The 13,658-nt window shown below is 51.0% G+C and overlaps 1 protein-coding gene across 2 annotated transcripts in view; it reads left to right on the top strand.

The window, feature by feature from the left end:
* Positions 1–13,658, top strand: part of PALD1 (phosphatase domain containing paladin 1) — a 58,343-nt gene that overhangs the window by 20,036 nt on the left and 24,649 nt on the right. Inside the window, exons 1-10 of one of the 2 annotated variants that reach the window (XM_080937671.1) lie at positions 2,633–2,708; positions 5,211–5,433; positions 8,161–8,263; positions 9,591–9,770; positions 10,366–10,530; positions 11,753–11,913; positions 12,066–12,141; positions 12,848–12,999; positions 13,280–13,379; positions 13,536–13,640. In XM_080937671.1, the coding sequence (XP_080793797.1) occupies positions 2,678–2,708; positions 5,211–5,433; positions 8,161–8,263; positions 9,591–9,770; positions 10,366–10,530; positions 11,753–11,913; positions 12,066–12,141; positions 12,848–12,999; positions 13,280–13,379; positions 13,536–13,640 (1,296 nt within the window). In that variant the 5' untranslated portion in view covers positions 2,633–2,677. Of the gene's footprint in view, positions 1–2,632; positions 2,709–5,210; positions 5,434–8,160; positions 8,264–9,590; positions 9,771–10,365; positions 10,531–11,752; positions 11,914–12,065; positions 12,142–12,847; positions 13,000–13,279; positions 13,380–13,535; positions 13,641–13,658 lie in introns of those variants that run through there. The other variant, XM_080937672.1, reaches the window with a different exon arrangement.

Raw genomic sequence — 13,658 nt, forward strand, 5'->3', positions numbered from 1 at the left:
GATGGGAGAACGGAGGAAAAGCTCCCATATGGAAGGGTTCTGGAAGTCAGCCTGTGATGCTGCTTACATCCTGTTAGATAGAATTTAGTCCCATGACCCAAGTATGTACAGTAAGGATCTTGGTCCTGGCTAGTGTGTGTTTGGTCGTCGGCCCTGCTCTTCCTGGGGAGTAAGTCATGCCGGCATTTTAAGATAATGTAAAAATATTGTTTATTTACCAGAGAGGAGGTGGGGAGGAAGCAGGGCACGCAGCATATCTGTGGTGCTCACAGGACAACTGTAGCTTCTCTTCTGTGTGGGTCCTGGGGCTCAAACTCTGGTCCTCAGGCTTGGCGGCAGGCACCTCTAGCCATTGAGTCATCTCATTGGCCCCAACTATGGACCATTTGATTGAACTTAAGGGTGATTCTAGACCAAGAACCTGGATGATTCTTAGGATGTTCTGGGTCTCCCAGGGCTATTTCCTAAGTAGGTCAGTCTTGCTTTTGAGGGCTAGCAAGCCACGTGCTCTCATGTCCCAGGCCAAGAAGGAATGCCTTTCTTTATCTGACCATGAACTTAAAAGGGTTCATTTGTTTTGTTTTTTAGATTTATTTATTTTGTTTTATGTATTTTGCTTGCATGGGCCTCCCAGGGGTTAGAAGAGGCTGTTAAATCCTTTGAAATCAGAGTTGCAGATGGTCGTGAGCCACCACACGTGGGTGCTGGGAACTGAACCTGGGTCTTTTGCAAGAACAGCAGGTGCTCTTAACTTCTGGGGGAGCTCTCTCTTGCCCCTGACCATGAACGTTTGATCCTCCACTCGTTATGGGATTTCAGGTGTGTCCCGCCATGCCTGGTTTATGCAGCGCTGGGGTTGGAACCCAGCGCTCTCGAAAGCTCTAGGCTCAGCTTCAAGATCCATAACGACATAAAGCAAAAAGACACAAAAGGTAGGAAGTAGTAAAGGGGCCTCTCTCCTTCTCAACCCTCCCGAGGTTTCATTTAGTTTCTGATGGATACCATCCTGGTTTTAAAGAGGAAGGGATGGAGTTGGGGGAGGGGATTCAAGAGACACAAGTGGCCAACTCAGGTACAGGACAGATGGGACCCTCCCTTGGCCAAGCTGAGCCACCTGGGGAGTCCCTCTTTGCCTGCTCCACTGTAGCAGTGGTCTTCTACAGGGGGATGGTCTCAGAGGGACGCAGAGCTTCTAGAACTGGTGTTGTAGGGGAGGCGCCTTGAAATTCATACTGTAATTAAACTTAAAAAAATAAAGAAGTTGGGGCTGGAGAGATGGCTTAGCGGTCAAGAGCACTGACTGCTCTTCCAGAGGTCCTGAGTTCAAATCCCAGCAACCACATGGTGGATCACAACCATCTGTCATGGGATCTGGTGCCTTCTTCTGTCTGATGACAGCGACAGCGCACTCATATATGAAATGAATAAACAATTCTTTGAAAAAGAAAGTCATTCCTGAAGAAACCATGCTAGGTGTGGGAGATTTAGCCGCCGTGGACAAGTAAAAAGGAGAACCTGGGCTTCAGCCTCACTGTTGGTGCCAAAGTGAGACTCCAGGGCTTTGTGTCTGCTCGTCGCTGAATGCCAGCCTTGGCTGGGACAGTGGCCCGCGTGGCAGGGTGGGCAGCGGCAGAGAGACTTTTCCCTGCTCACTGTGAACTTTTGGGGTCAGCCTGGTCTTCTGCTCCTACTTTGAGGCAAGCAGCTGGTCCAGACTTGGAGAAGCAGTGTGGCGGCTCCTTCTGGGAGCAGCAAGAAGCAGCTTTTAAGGTGCTGTGGGAAGGTAGAGGCAGGTGTGTGCAGTCAGGGGGCTTCCTGCGGGAGTTGGGCATCTGTTGGGTAGGAGGAAGGAATGAGTGATGTAGGAGTACCTCCTTCCCCTTGCGGAAGGCTGAGCTGGCTGCAGGTGTTGGGTGCACGGCTGATCTTAGAAGCTCAGTTTCCTGTGCTGGTGTCTGCTGCCCAGCTGCTGTTCTGGGCAAGCCAGGGCAGCTCTGTCCTCCGAGGTGCCATTGAGGCCCCCTGCACCCCCGGCTCCCACACCTGGCTGGCTTTAAGCTCCTTTCTTGCCTTTTCTAGATGGCCACGTGCTGCCGTGAGGTAACCAGAGTAGGCCTGGCTTCTTTCTCTTCCTAATAGGTTTGTGACTGTTATGGTGTTGTTCCTCTGTCTGTTAGTTGATGGACATTAGTAAGATTGTTTTCAGACACTGGCCTTGAGTCCTGAGGCTCCCGAAAAGAGGCAACACAGGAGCCATCCCCCAGAATTGTTCCTGGTCAGCCAGAGCTACAGAACAATAAATAGATAGCAGTCAAACAAACAAAAATGCAGAACTGTTTGTTTGTTTGTTCGTTTGTTTGTTTTTTGAAGTAACCACAGGGCTTCCCTTGACCAGCTTTTTGAGACCCTGAGAATCCCAGACTTTAAAAATTTATGACTGAGGATGAATGAGCAGGGTCTTCTCAAGTGCTTGTTGGTTGTATATGAGTCCTTAAGTCTCTTACTCATCTTTTTTTTTTTTTTAAAGATTTATTTAATGAATATGAGAACACTTTATCTGTCTTCAGACACACCGGAAGAGACCAACGGATCCCATTACAGATGGTTGTGAGCCACCATGGGGTTGCTGGGAATTGAACTCAGGACCTCAGGAAGCTGTCTGTGTCTTCCAGCTGTCATGGGAGGAACAGCCACTGCCAAGCTGCAGGGTACACTATGATGGGTGGAGGGGGTTTTGGATGAGGGCTATTGATGAGGGCCCTGACCTTGCTGCCTTGTCTGCACCTTTTTTCAAGGCTCAGCTCGCTAAGGATGCTGCCAGCTGCTCACATCTGTATTGTCTGCTGGCTGTCCTTGCTGGCTTCCAGTCATTGTCTATGGGGAAGGTGGAGTAGAGGCAAAGGGTGGGTGGGGCAGAGCTGAGCTGTGGGAATGGGTCTGGGCTTGGCCTGTGGCAGCTGTGGCCGGCAGTGGACGCATGCCCGTTGTCCCTTTCTTGGAGCTGTTATTTACATGACTTTAGCTCAGGCTTCTGAGGAGGCCTGGGAAAGGGTGGTGTGGAGCCCTGCAGCTGGAGAGGCTGCTGAAGGAGAGGGAGTGACCTCTCTTTGGCCCCTCAGCTGGGGATCTACCGAGAAGGTCTAGTTTGTGAACTACCTGCTTTCCTATCTGGGAATGTAAACGTTCATTCTTTGTACCTCAGAGGGTAGGGACCAAGCCGTGTATCAAGAGCCAGGAAAACTTGTGTCTTCTGCATAGGCGTGGGCTGCCCTGATGCTCCTGGAGTTTTCAAGGATGGCAAAGCTAAAGGGGAGCCCTGTCTGTGTTCCTGTATGAAGTAGGAACCATCAGTGGTTGGAGAAGGTTCTAGAAGGGCAGAGGAGATGGTCAGTTTCTCTGACCAGGAGACAGCTCTGGGGGTGGGTCCTCTGTATATAGTGTTGGGAGGCGTGGGAGACCCAACTTGAACACTGTGAGCTCCAAGTCAGGTCTCCGGACCGCAGACTGACTGACCTTATGACGCCACAGCACATATCTCTGGGTGCCACTGCAGTGATGGGAAGGTGGTGCGGGGTGCAGGTCGGGAGTGCATGGTCAGGAGCAGACAGGACCCATTATCCGTGATACACAGCTGTTAGCATGTTTTAGAAGGCTCCGTAGTGGCCTACCTCCAAGGGTAAAGGGGTGTGGGGTGCTATCAGAATTTGCATCCCCTCCCAATAGTGATATCTGTGCCATGTGTGAGGCTGTGGCCTCTGAGTTCCTAGAAACTCCCATGATCCCCTCTGCCATGTCTGCTACTCTCCATGTGGGACACCCAGTCTTGTTCTTAGCAGACTAGAAGCTCTAGCGAGATTACCATCTTCCAGCTCCCACTGTATCCCAGAAATATCCCTTTACTTGCTTTAAACAGGTTTTAACTCTAACCTCAGGCTGTGAGACCTGTTTCCTTCAAATCCAGGATGCCTAGTGTTCTTTGGGCGAGGAAGTGCCTCCCAGACTTTGGAAGGCTCAGGGTGCGGAACAGATGTAGGCCTTGGTTTCTGGGGCAGCTGTTTTCTTTGAATGTTTCCTCTGACGGATGCTCACCTAGTTCAGATGTCTCTGGCCTCGTTGTAGGAAACTCATGGGTGGAATGTTCTCCTGTGTGTCCGCTTTAGCGGGAGCTGACCAGGGTCTCGGTGCAAGGGGCACATGTGGGTCCTGCAGGCCATTCCCATCCAAGCCCTCTTTACCCAGCTTCCTCTCCTTCTCTGTGCCTGGAAGTGCTGAAACACAATGACCCCGGGGTGGCTGACCCTTCCTGAATACCCCGTGTTACCCAGTGATAAATGTTCTATGTCTTAGCTGCACCTCTGTCCCTCAGCCATTCTTTCCCCCCTTTTTAATAGATTTATTTATTTATTATAAGTACACTGTCGCTGTCTTCAGACACACCAGAAGAGGGCATCAGATTCCATTCCAGATGGTTGTGAGCCACCATGTGGTAGCTGGGAATTGAACTCAGGACCTCTAGAAGAGCAGTCAGTGCTCCTAACCACTGAGCCATCTCTCCAGTTCCTCTTCTTCTTCTCTTTAAAAATATTTTCCTCAACCTTTTCATGTTTATTATTTTTTTAATTTTTATTTATTTTTCTGTATATGGGTATTTTGCCTGCATGTATGTTTCCCTGTACTACCTGTGCATACGGCACCTACAGAAGCCGGAAGAGGGCATCAGGTCCCCTGGGACTGAAGTTAAAACAGTTGTGAGCTGCCTTGTCGGTGCTAGGAATTGATCCTGAATCCTCTGGAAAATGAGCCAGTGCTCTTAAACTATTGAGTCATCTCTCCAGGCCTGAGAGGCTAGCACGGCCTGCTGTCCTCCTGCACCCTCTGGGGTCCTGGCTTGGCTTTCCAGGCTCCTTTCCTCCCTCCTCTGCTTGGCTCCAGACTGCTTCCATGTCTCCCTTAAAGCACACAGGGAACAGAGACGACCCCAGGAGGGCCTGGGAGAAGCCCCTCTAAGTAGCTGGAGTTGGTCTCCGTGTTTCTGCATAGAGAACTCTCCCGCAGTGTCAGCAGGCAAAGGATACAGGCAGGTGCCCCGAGAGTCTCTGTGTCTATAGCCATAGTGGGAATTGCTTCTTCCTAGGTCGAGTGGCCAGGGTTCTCCCGCTTGGCTTTTTATTTTTCTCGTCTCTTTGAACTGTGTGCCCTCTTACCTGCAGGTCTGGGGTCCCGAGGCCCCTGGCAGACTATGGGTACAACGGCAAGCACTGCACAGCAGACGGTCTCGGCTGGCACGTCCTTGGAGGGCCTGCAAGGCAGCAGCAGCAGCAGCAGCATGGACGGCCAGCATTCTCTCGGGGTGCAGTCCTTTCATGCCACAAGTTTGCACAACACCAAGGCCAAGTCCATCATCCCCAACAAGGTGGCCCCTGTTGTGATCACGTGAGTATCAGAGGGCGCCTTTGTGGGGAACCTGCACGCATTTACTGTTTAGATTGCTTCCCAGTTTTGAAGATTAATCCCCGACCCCCACACACAGCCTCACCCAGAAAGTTTAAGCAGTATTTCTGGAATCACACAGTGTCTTAGTTCTTAGGGTTCCCATTGCTGTGAGCAGACACCATGACCAAGGCAACTCTTAGAAAAGACAACATTTAACTGGGGCTGTCTTACAGGTTCAGAGGTTCAGTCCGTTATCATCATGGTGGGAACATGGCAGCATCCAGGCAGACACAGTGCTGGAGGAGCCAAGAGTTCTTTACTTTGATTCAAAGGCAGCCAGGAGGAGGCAGCTGTCTTTTCTGTAGGCGCCCAGGAGGAGGCTCTCTTCTATACTGGGTGGAGCTTGAGCATAGGACTTCAAAGCCCACCCCCAGTGATGCACTTCCTCCAAGAAGGCCACGCCTTCTAGTAGTGCCACTACCCATGTGCCAATTATATTCAAACCAGCATACACAGCTTACCCATGTGTGGTAGCCTTAGCTGTGGCCTAGGACTCGCCATGTAGACCAGGCTGTCACAGAGATCCACCTGCCTCTGCCTCCCAAGGGATTAAAGGTGAGCAACATGATACTCCATGGTAGACTTTTTTTTTCAGACTGGAGAGCCGGGAGCTTCACTTCCATGCTCCGGTTGGGGCCTTTAGGAACACCCGTTAGGGAGTGAGGAGGCAGAAGTTTGTTTTTGTTAGCATGCTTTCAGCCACCTTATGGACACATAAGTATCCAGGAGGTCTGGAAGGGTGGACATCTATGTGTGGATGAAGGAACGGGTGCTTTGTGAGCTAGAGATGGGAGAATGGAGGAACCCTAGCCTCGTTCTCATCTCTCGGCCTTTCAAAAATGAGGGTAGAAGATGCTCCAAACAGGACGATGATTTTGGCAGAGGCCGGGGGGTTAGGCCTTCTGTGTAAAGAAACCTGTAGGTGGAGTGATCCATCAGCCTGCTAGTCCCCGGCCTTGGCAGGATAGCAGTAATTACCATAAATTACCGAGCTTGGGGTAAAGGCAGAAAAGCAATGTCCGGCAGAACTGACTTGGCGGACATTATTGGAAGTCACTCTGGGTTGCTGGGTCACCACCGCACACTTTTAGTCCCAGCGTTCAGGAGGAAGTAAGTTTGAGGCCAGCTGGTTAAACATAGTGAATTCCAGGCCGGCCAGGGATACATAATCAGTTTGGCCCTTGAAGGCAACCTTGGGAAAAGCAGGTCTGGGCCTGGCTCTGCCTCCTTGCTCTCTCTCTCTCTCTCTCTCTCTCTCTCTCTCTCTCTCTCTCTCTCTCTCTCTCTCTGGGTCTTAGTTTCCTCATCACCATAAGCAGTGATGGCAGGGTAAATGTGGAAGCAGATGTTGTGACTCAGACAGTTGTTGGCCACCTGAAAATGTACAGTATGAATGGGCTGTGCTTACAACCCTCCTTGGGTTCCTGAGCTTGTGAGGTAGGAAGGACCTTACAAACCATCCAGTCGAGGTACCAGCTTACTGCATCCTGCAAGTCAAATCTAGCCCACTACCTGGTGATGGGTGATGTTAATAAAGTTTTATTGGTCCACTGTTAGGCCCACCCACTTTTACATCACCTGTGGATACCGAGTGTTTCAATGGCAGAATTGCCAGGCTGTAACAGAACCTGCATGGCCCTCCCACAAAGCAGGGAGTATTTGCTTTCAGTTCCTTGCAGGAAAGGGTAGCAGAAGCCTGATCATAGCAGATAGATCTGAAAACATTAGACAGGAAAATGGGTTTCAGGGACACAGAGGGTGAGCCACCATGATGTGTCAGCAGGAGCTAGGCCCCTTGCATGTGCAGCCTTCCTCCACCCCACCCATTTAGCCCACTGCTTTCCTATTGGCAGCTGTTTCGTATGGTGGCAGTGTGGCTTTGTGTCTGAGTACATAGCATCCTGCTTCATTGATTGTGCCTTACTTGGCTTACTGTCTACAGAGACAACCATCGCAGCTGGTGTGCGATCAGGACTATTGTATTAGTAGTAAGGTCTGAGGAATTGGAACCTCTGTAAACAGCCAGGGTAGGGATGCACCCTTCACCTTGTGGAATAAACCGAACTGGACTCAGGAATTGGAAGTGTGGGGACTGTTCCATTCACAGCCTGTCTCAATCAGGCTTTCGGTTAGACCACCATAACAAAGTATTTCCCATACAGAATGCTTGAATCGAGACAGATATTTACCTCTCATTTGAGTGTCCAGGCTGGTACAGCAACCTGTGACTATTTAGACTCCCCTGGTGTCTTGCCTCAATTTTATCAGCACATGCCTCTGATTTTTGGGATGGCCATTCTATCTCTTCCAGGGGTGGGGTAGGCAAAAGACAGACTAGAAAACTTTCCTTTTGGGAGTGGCCCAGAGTTTGCCCCTCCTTGCTCGCTCTCTTATCTTTGGCTAGAGCTTAATAACAGGTCAGCTAGCTTCAAAGGAAGCTGGAAAATGTACTAGCTGCAAGGGAGGCTGGGAAATGTGCTAGCAGCAAGGGAGACAGGGAAATGTAGTTAGCAGTGGGGTAGCCCAGGTTTCAGCCTTAGCTCTGGTGTTTTGGTTATGAGGATGAAGAGGCAGCTACATGGGTCAGGGTGAGATGGCTTTTCTGTGCATTCTGGTGACAGGTAAGGGACCAACAGTGGTTGTCTGACTCCAGTTTTCCCTGTGCAGGTACAACTGCAAGGAGGAGTTCCAGATCCATGATGAGTTGCTCAAGGCCCATTACAGGATGGGCCGGCTCTCAGATGCCACCCCTGAGCACTACCTGGTGCAGGTGAGGGCAGCCCCATCCCCATCCCACCACCCCATCCTTCTCTGCCTCTTCTCCACTTTCATCTTCTCCCACTCTATCTTTGTCTTTCGTTCCTTTGGAATGCAGGGCATTTTTCATATGTTAGGTAAGCATTCTATACTGAGCAATGTCCCCAGTTCCTCACTGATGGTTCTAGGCAAGTAAGCACTACTGAGCCATGCCCCAGATCCTTAGTTCTTCTTAACTACTTTTGGATTACAGAGAGTGTGAGGTAGGAAGGATCTTACAGATCATCCAGTCGAGGCCCCAGCTTGCTGCATCCTGCAGGTCAGATTTGGCCCACCACTTGTTGATATAAATAAAGTTTTATTGGTTCACTGTTAGGAGCATCCACTTGTAAATCACCTGATGATACCGAGTGCTTCAGTGGCAGAACCACTAGGTTGTAACAAAACCAGCATGGCCCGTCCACAAAGCAGGACATGTTTGCTTTCAATCCCTTGCAGGAAAAATTTGCAGATAGATGGGAAAATTGAGTTAGACAGAAAAGGGGGTTTCAGGGATGCAGAAGCTGGGCCACCATGAAGTATGTCAGCAGGAGCCAGACCCTATATATCCCACGCTCCCTTCTCTCCTAGGGGTCCAGGCTCCAGATTCTTGCTCCTGCTCCGTCTCTACCCTGTCTAGTAATCTCCACTTCTTTAGGAGCAATGGTTCCTGGGGGCTGGAGAGGTGGCTCATCAGTTAAAAACACTGACTGTTCTTCCAGAGGTCCTGAGTTCAATTCCTAGCAACCACATGGTGGCTCTCAACCATCAGTAATAGGGTCTGATGTGCTCTTCTTGGGTGTCTGAAAACAGTGTACTCATATACATAAAATAAATTATTAAACCTTAAAAAATAATAATAAAAGAGCAATGATTCTCAACCTTCCTAACTCTGAGATCTTTTATGTTGTGGCAACCCCCCAATTATAAAATTAAATTTGTTGCTACTTTATAACCATAATTTTGTTGTGCTTGTGAACTGTAATATAAATTTATTTGGGGATAGAGATTTGCCAAAGACATGACCTTCTTTCCAAGAGCCTAGCTTTGGCTGAAGTTCGAATATCTGCCCTCTTCAAGGCCTGGCTGGCCCCAAGGCCACCTTTTACATGAAGCTTTCTCTGGTTCTCCTGAACCAGACACTGTTGCCATCACAGATGTCTGGTTCATGAATCTGCAAGCAATTTGGGGGCGGGACCATGTCTCCAGCTCCACCCCCTTTCCTGCCTCTCTGTTCCCTAGTTCTTTCTGAGGAGAAACCCCTGAGTCCCTGATTGTTCTGCTATGTTTCTCTCTGTCAGGGTCGCTATTTCCTTGTGCGTGATGTCACCAAGAAGATGGACATATTGGGCACCTTGGAGAGCTGTGGGGCTCCCAACTTCCGGCAGGTGCGGGGCGGGCTCCCAGTGTTTGGCATGGGACAGCCCAGCCTCTTGGGGTTCAAGAAGATCCTGCAGAAACTCCAGAAGGATGCGTTCAAGGTAAGCTTATTAAGGACATTGACCCTTCACGGTAAGAGGTGACCCCAAGGGTCTGGGCTGGTTCACCTTGGACTGGGGAGGGTAGTGTGGCCTGGGCTAGTCCTGGAACTTCAGAACAGAAACTGGAGAATGTGTGTTGCATTGTCCTATTGGGAGGTGCCTAAGGTCAGAAGCCTCTGGTATACCCCACTTTTGAAAGCCTCTAAGGGACTGAGAGGTGACAAGGGAGCGAATTCCCAACTCCAGAGACTGCCATATGATGGGCTAGTTCAGTCTTTCTTTAGCTGGTCTTTATATCAGGCAAGTGATTTATCCAGGACTCTGTGCTAGGTATTATGGGCCCATGGAAAGGACCAGAATGATTCTCCCTAGGTGATGTGTAGTCCACCAGAGAGAAAAGACAGGCCTACTGATATGTTAATGCTTGTGAATACGCATGTTAATATAATACTTGTGAAGATAAGTCACCATGCAAGGAAAATGAATAGATGCATCCTCACCCTGGATGAGGGAGGAACTATCTGGGCAAAGGCTAAGAGGTTGGACAGGGGACGGATATCCGTGTAGGACAGGGGTAATGGCTTCTTTTTGCCAGGAGTGCATCATCTTCTGTGTGCGGGAGGAACCTGTGCTGTTCTTGCGAGTTGAGGAGGACTTTGTGTCCTACACACCTCGAGACAAGGAGAGCCTTCATGAGAACCTCAGGGACCCTGGGCCGGGGGCCAAGGCTGAGAATCTGGAGTTGGCCATCCGGAAAGAGGTGAGGACCTATGAGCCTATCAGTGTCGACTGAATGAGAGCACCTATCCCTAGCCAACCTCAGATATCTGAGCCAAGACTCCAGCCTGCAGAACAATTCTCCAGACATGCCCCTGAAACCATTCTGGGGGTGGGAGCTACTCGGCTTTCTCTGGCTCACACTTCCTTGTGCCCTGCTGGGGTGAGTGGTTGGTTGCAAAGTTGACCCCTTGGTCTCAGCTAACCTATTTCTGTCCCTTTCCCACCCTGCTTTTCCTTTGCTCCCCATTCCTAGTTTAGGGAGCAGCGAGAAGAGATCTAGGGTAGGAGACTGACTTAATTTCTATTGCTGTGAAGAGACATTATGACCATGGCAAGTCTTTAGAAGGACATTTAATTGGGGCTGGCTTACAGATTTTGTAGATTCAGCCCATTGTCACGGTGGGAAGCCTGGCAGCATCCAGGCTGACATGATGCTGGAGAAAGAGCTGAGAGTTCTACATCTTAATCTGCAGGCAGCAGAAGGAGACTCTATGCCGTACTGGGTATAGCTTGAGCATAGAAGATCTCAAAGCCCGCCCCCACAGTGACACGCTTCCTCCACGGCCATACCTCCTAATAGTGGCCACTCCCTATGGCCAAGCATGAGTCTATGGGGGCCTTTCCTATTCAAACCACCACAGAGACCCACAGCTGATGTTTGGCTATTCATTTGTCAAGTTGAGCCCTTGTGTCAAGTGTGCTGGGCCTGTGTCTGAGATTCTGGGGCTTCCTCTTCTCTCCCACGACACAGGCTTAGGGGGAGGGGCTCTGAGAGAGTGACTCACCACAGAGATGTGTGAATGGAATTCGGGGCCACAGTGCTTCAGACACAGATGCATGTGGGGAGGTCCAGGCCTTGCTGGGGACCAGGCTCTCCGTACCTCTCACCGCACTTCTGCTTTAGCTGGCCGAGTCTCACCCTGCTCTGGCATTCAGGGGCCTTAGTGCATTTCTGCTGCTCACTGGGCAGAGCCCCTCCGGCTGACCTCCATTGTGGTCCTGGTTGGCCCATGAAGGTCTGGCTGCTCTCTAGTCTGATACCTGTAGGCAGGGCAGAACACCTCTGGCCTTGAAGCTTCCTCTCAGAGGAAAAGAAGCGGATGTGCAGCCTCTGTGTGGCCGGGTCACCAGAACTGGTCAGGGACAATCGGAGTTTTAGGAAGCTTGGGTCATATGTCACTAACCCCTGCATCTCCCTCTAGATCCATGACTTTGCCCAACTGAGAGAGAATGTGTACCACGTGTACCACAACACCGAGGACCTGCATGGGGAGCCGCACACGGTGACCATCCGAGGTGAGGATGATGTGCACGTGACCGAGGAGGTGTTTAAGCGGCCGCTGTTCCTGCAGCCCACCTACAGGTACCTGGAGCAGATGTCCTCTCTGGGCTGGCTCTCCAGCTGCTACCTCAGTTTCTCTCTTCTGCACATCAGGCCTGTGCTTGGGAATGAGGGCTTGAGCCTCTCTACTCGGGGTCATTGCCTTGTTCATGGGTTGCCGTCTTGTCCTGCAGATATCACCGTCTCCCCTTGCCAGAGCAAGGGGCTCCCACGGAAGCCCAGTTTGATGCCTTTGTTAGTGTTCTTCGGGTAAGTAGGACTGAGGTGGGTTCTGGGAGGGGCGGGTAGGGAGAGGTGCTGTTAGTTGATCTCCGTGGAGATGCTCAAGGTGGGTGTGGCCTCTGGCCATCTGTGGAAAGTTTCATTCATGCTTTATATGGGGTCTAGTATGTTGAGATGTGTCTGTGTCCTTACATGTATATATGCATCCTTCTGCAGTGTGTGTGTGTGCACTTGTGCACATGGCTACACAAGGTGCAATGCTCTCATGCCAGAGTTCAGCACTAGAGGGCCCTATTATAGCCACGGCTTGGCTGCACACTCGATGCGTGGTGTTGGAGACATTTCCTCCTCACCTTCCTCCCTTCTTCAGTCAGATTTGAGATTCTTGCCCCAGAGATCTGTTTGCTGATATTTACTGGGTTTCGGGAGAGGGTAGCTTTCTGTCCCAACCCCTTTTGGGATAGTGCCTCAATTTGTATTTATAATGGGGAAGGGTCAGGTCACTGTAGGGCCTGGGACCCTCTGAGCAGCTTCTGCTCCGGACACCATGCTGTTCTGGCCTGGTCTCTGAGTTCCCCTGAGGTTCCTGCTCTGGGTAGGAGCTTGACATCAGAAGCCTTGCTGTTTGTCTGACCCCAGCTTGCTGCAGATGTCCTGAGCCTGACTGGGGGCCTCAACTGTAGGGTTTTCCCATACACTGTTGTCTGATGGTCTTTCGTGTTCCCTTCTGCAGGAGACCCCCAGCCTTCTGCAGCTCAGAGATAACCACGGGCCTCTTCCTGCCCTCCTGTTCAGCTGCCAGTCAGGTGTGGGCAGGACCAACCTAGGCATGGTCCTGGGTACCCTCGTCATGTTCCACCACAGTAGAACCACCTCACAGCTGGAGTGAGTGGCCAGGGGGTCCCACCAGCTGAGGGGTTGGAAGGACAGGAAGTGGAGAGGGTGACGCTGCTTCTGGGATTATGGTACCACATCCAGAAGACTGAGCATCATTGCATCATTTGCCACAGATTGCTTTGGTGTGCTGGAGAGAGGCCATTGGACCCTTCTGGGTCTCCATTCCCCCAGTAGAATTCAGGAGTAATCTGATGACTCCCAGTGGCTGATGGGTGGCCAAGGGCTGCATGGCGGTCCCTGATTACAATCCCGATTCTCACCTTGTCAGGGCAGCCCCCCTGCTGACCAAACCGTTGCCCATGGAGCAGTTTCAGGTGATCCAGAGCTTCATCTGCAAGGTACCCCAGGGGAAGAAGATGGTGGAGGAGGTGAGTAAGGGGCTGGGCTAGGACATCAGGGGTTGGGATGGGGCAGTTGCTCCTGCCACTGGGGTGTGTGTGTGTGTGTGTGTGCTCACGCGCACACACAGCACTTGCTGCTTGCTGTTTCTTCCTCTCTATGCATCTTCTCTCTGGTGGTCCTAGGTGGATCGAGCGATCAGTGCCTGTGCAGAGCTGTATGACCTGAGGGAAGAGGTCCTAAAAAGCCAGAGGAAGCTGGAAGGTTTCAGGCCAGAGAGCCTGGAGCAGGTAAGGCCAGGAGGAACA

The sequence above is a fragment of the Micromys minutus genome (genome assembly GCF_963924665.1).
Source record: "Micromys minutus genome assembly, chromosome: 25".
NCBI classification, from domain to species: Eukaryota; Metazoa; Chordata; class Mammalia; order Rodentia; family Muridae; genus Micromys; species Micromys minutus.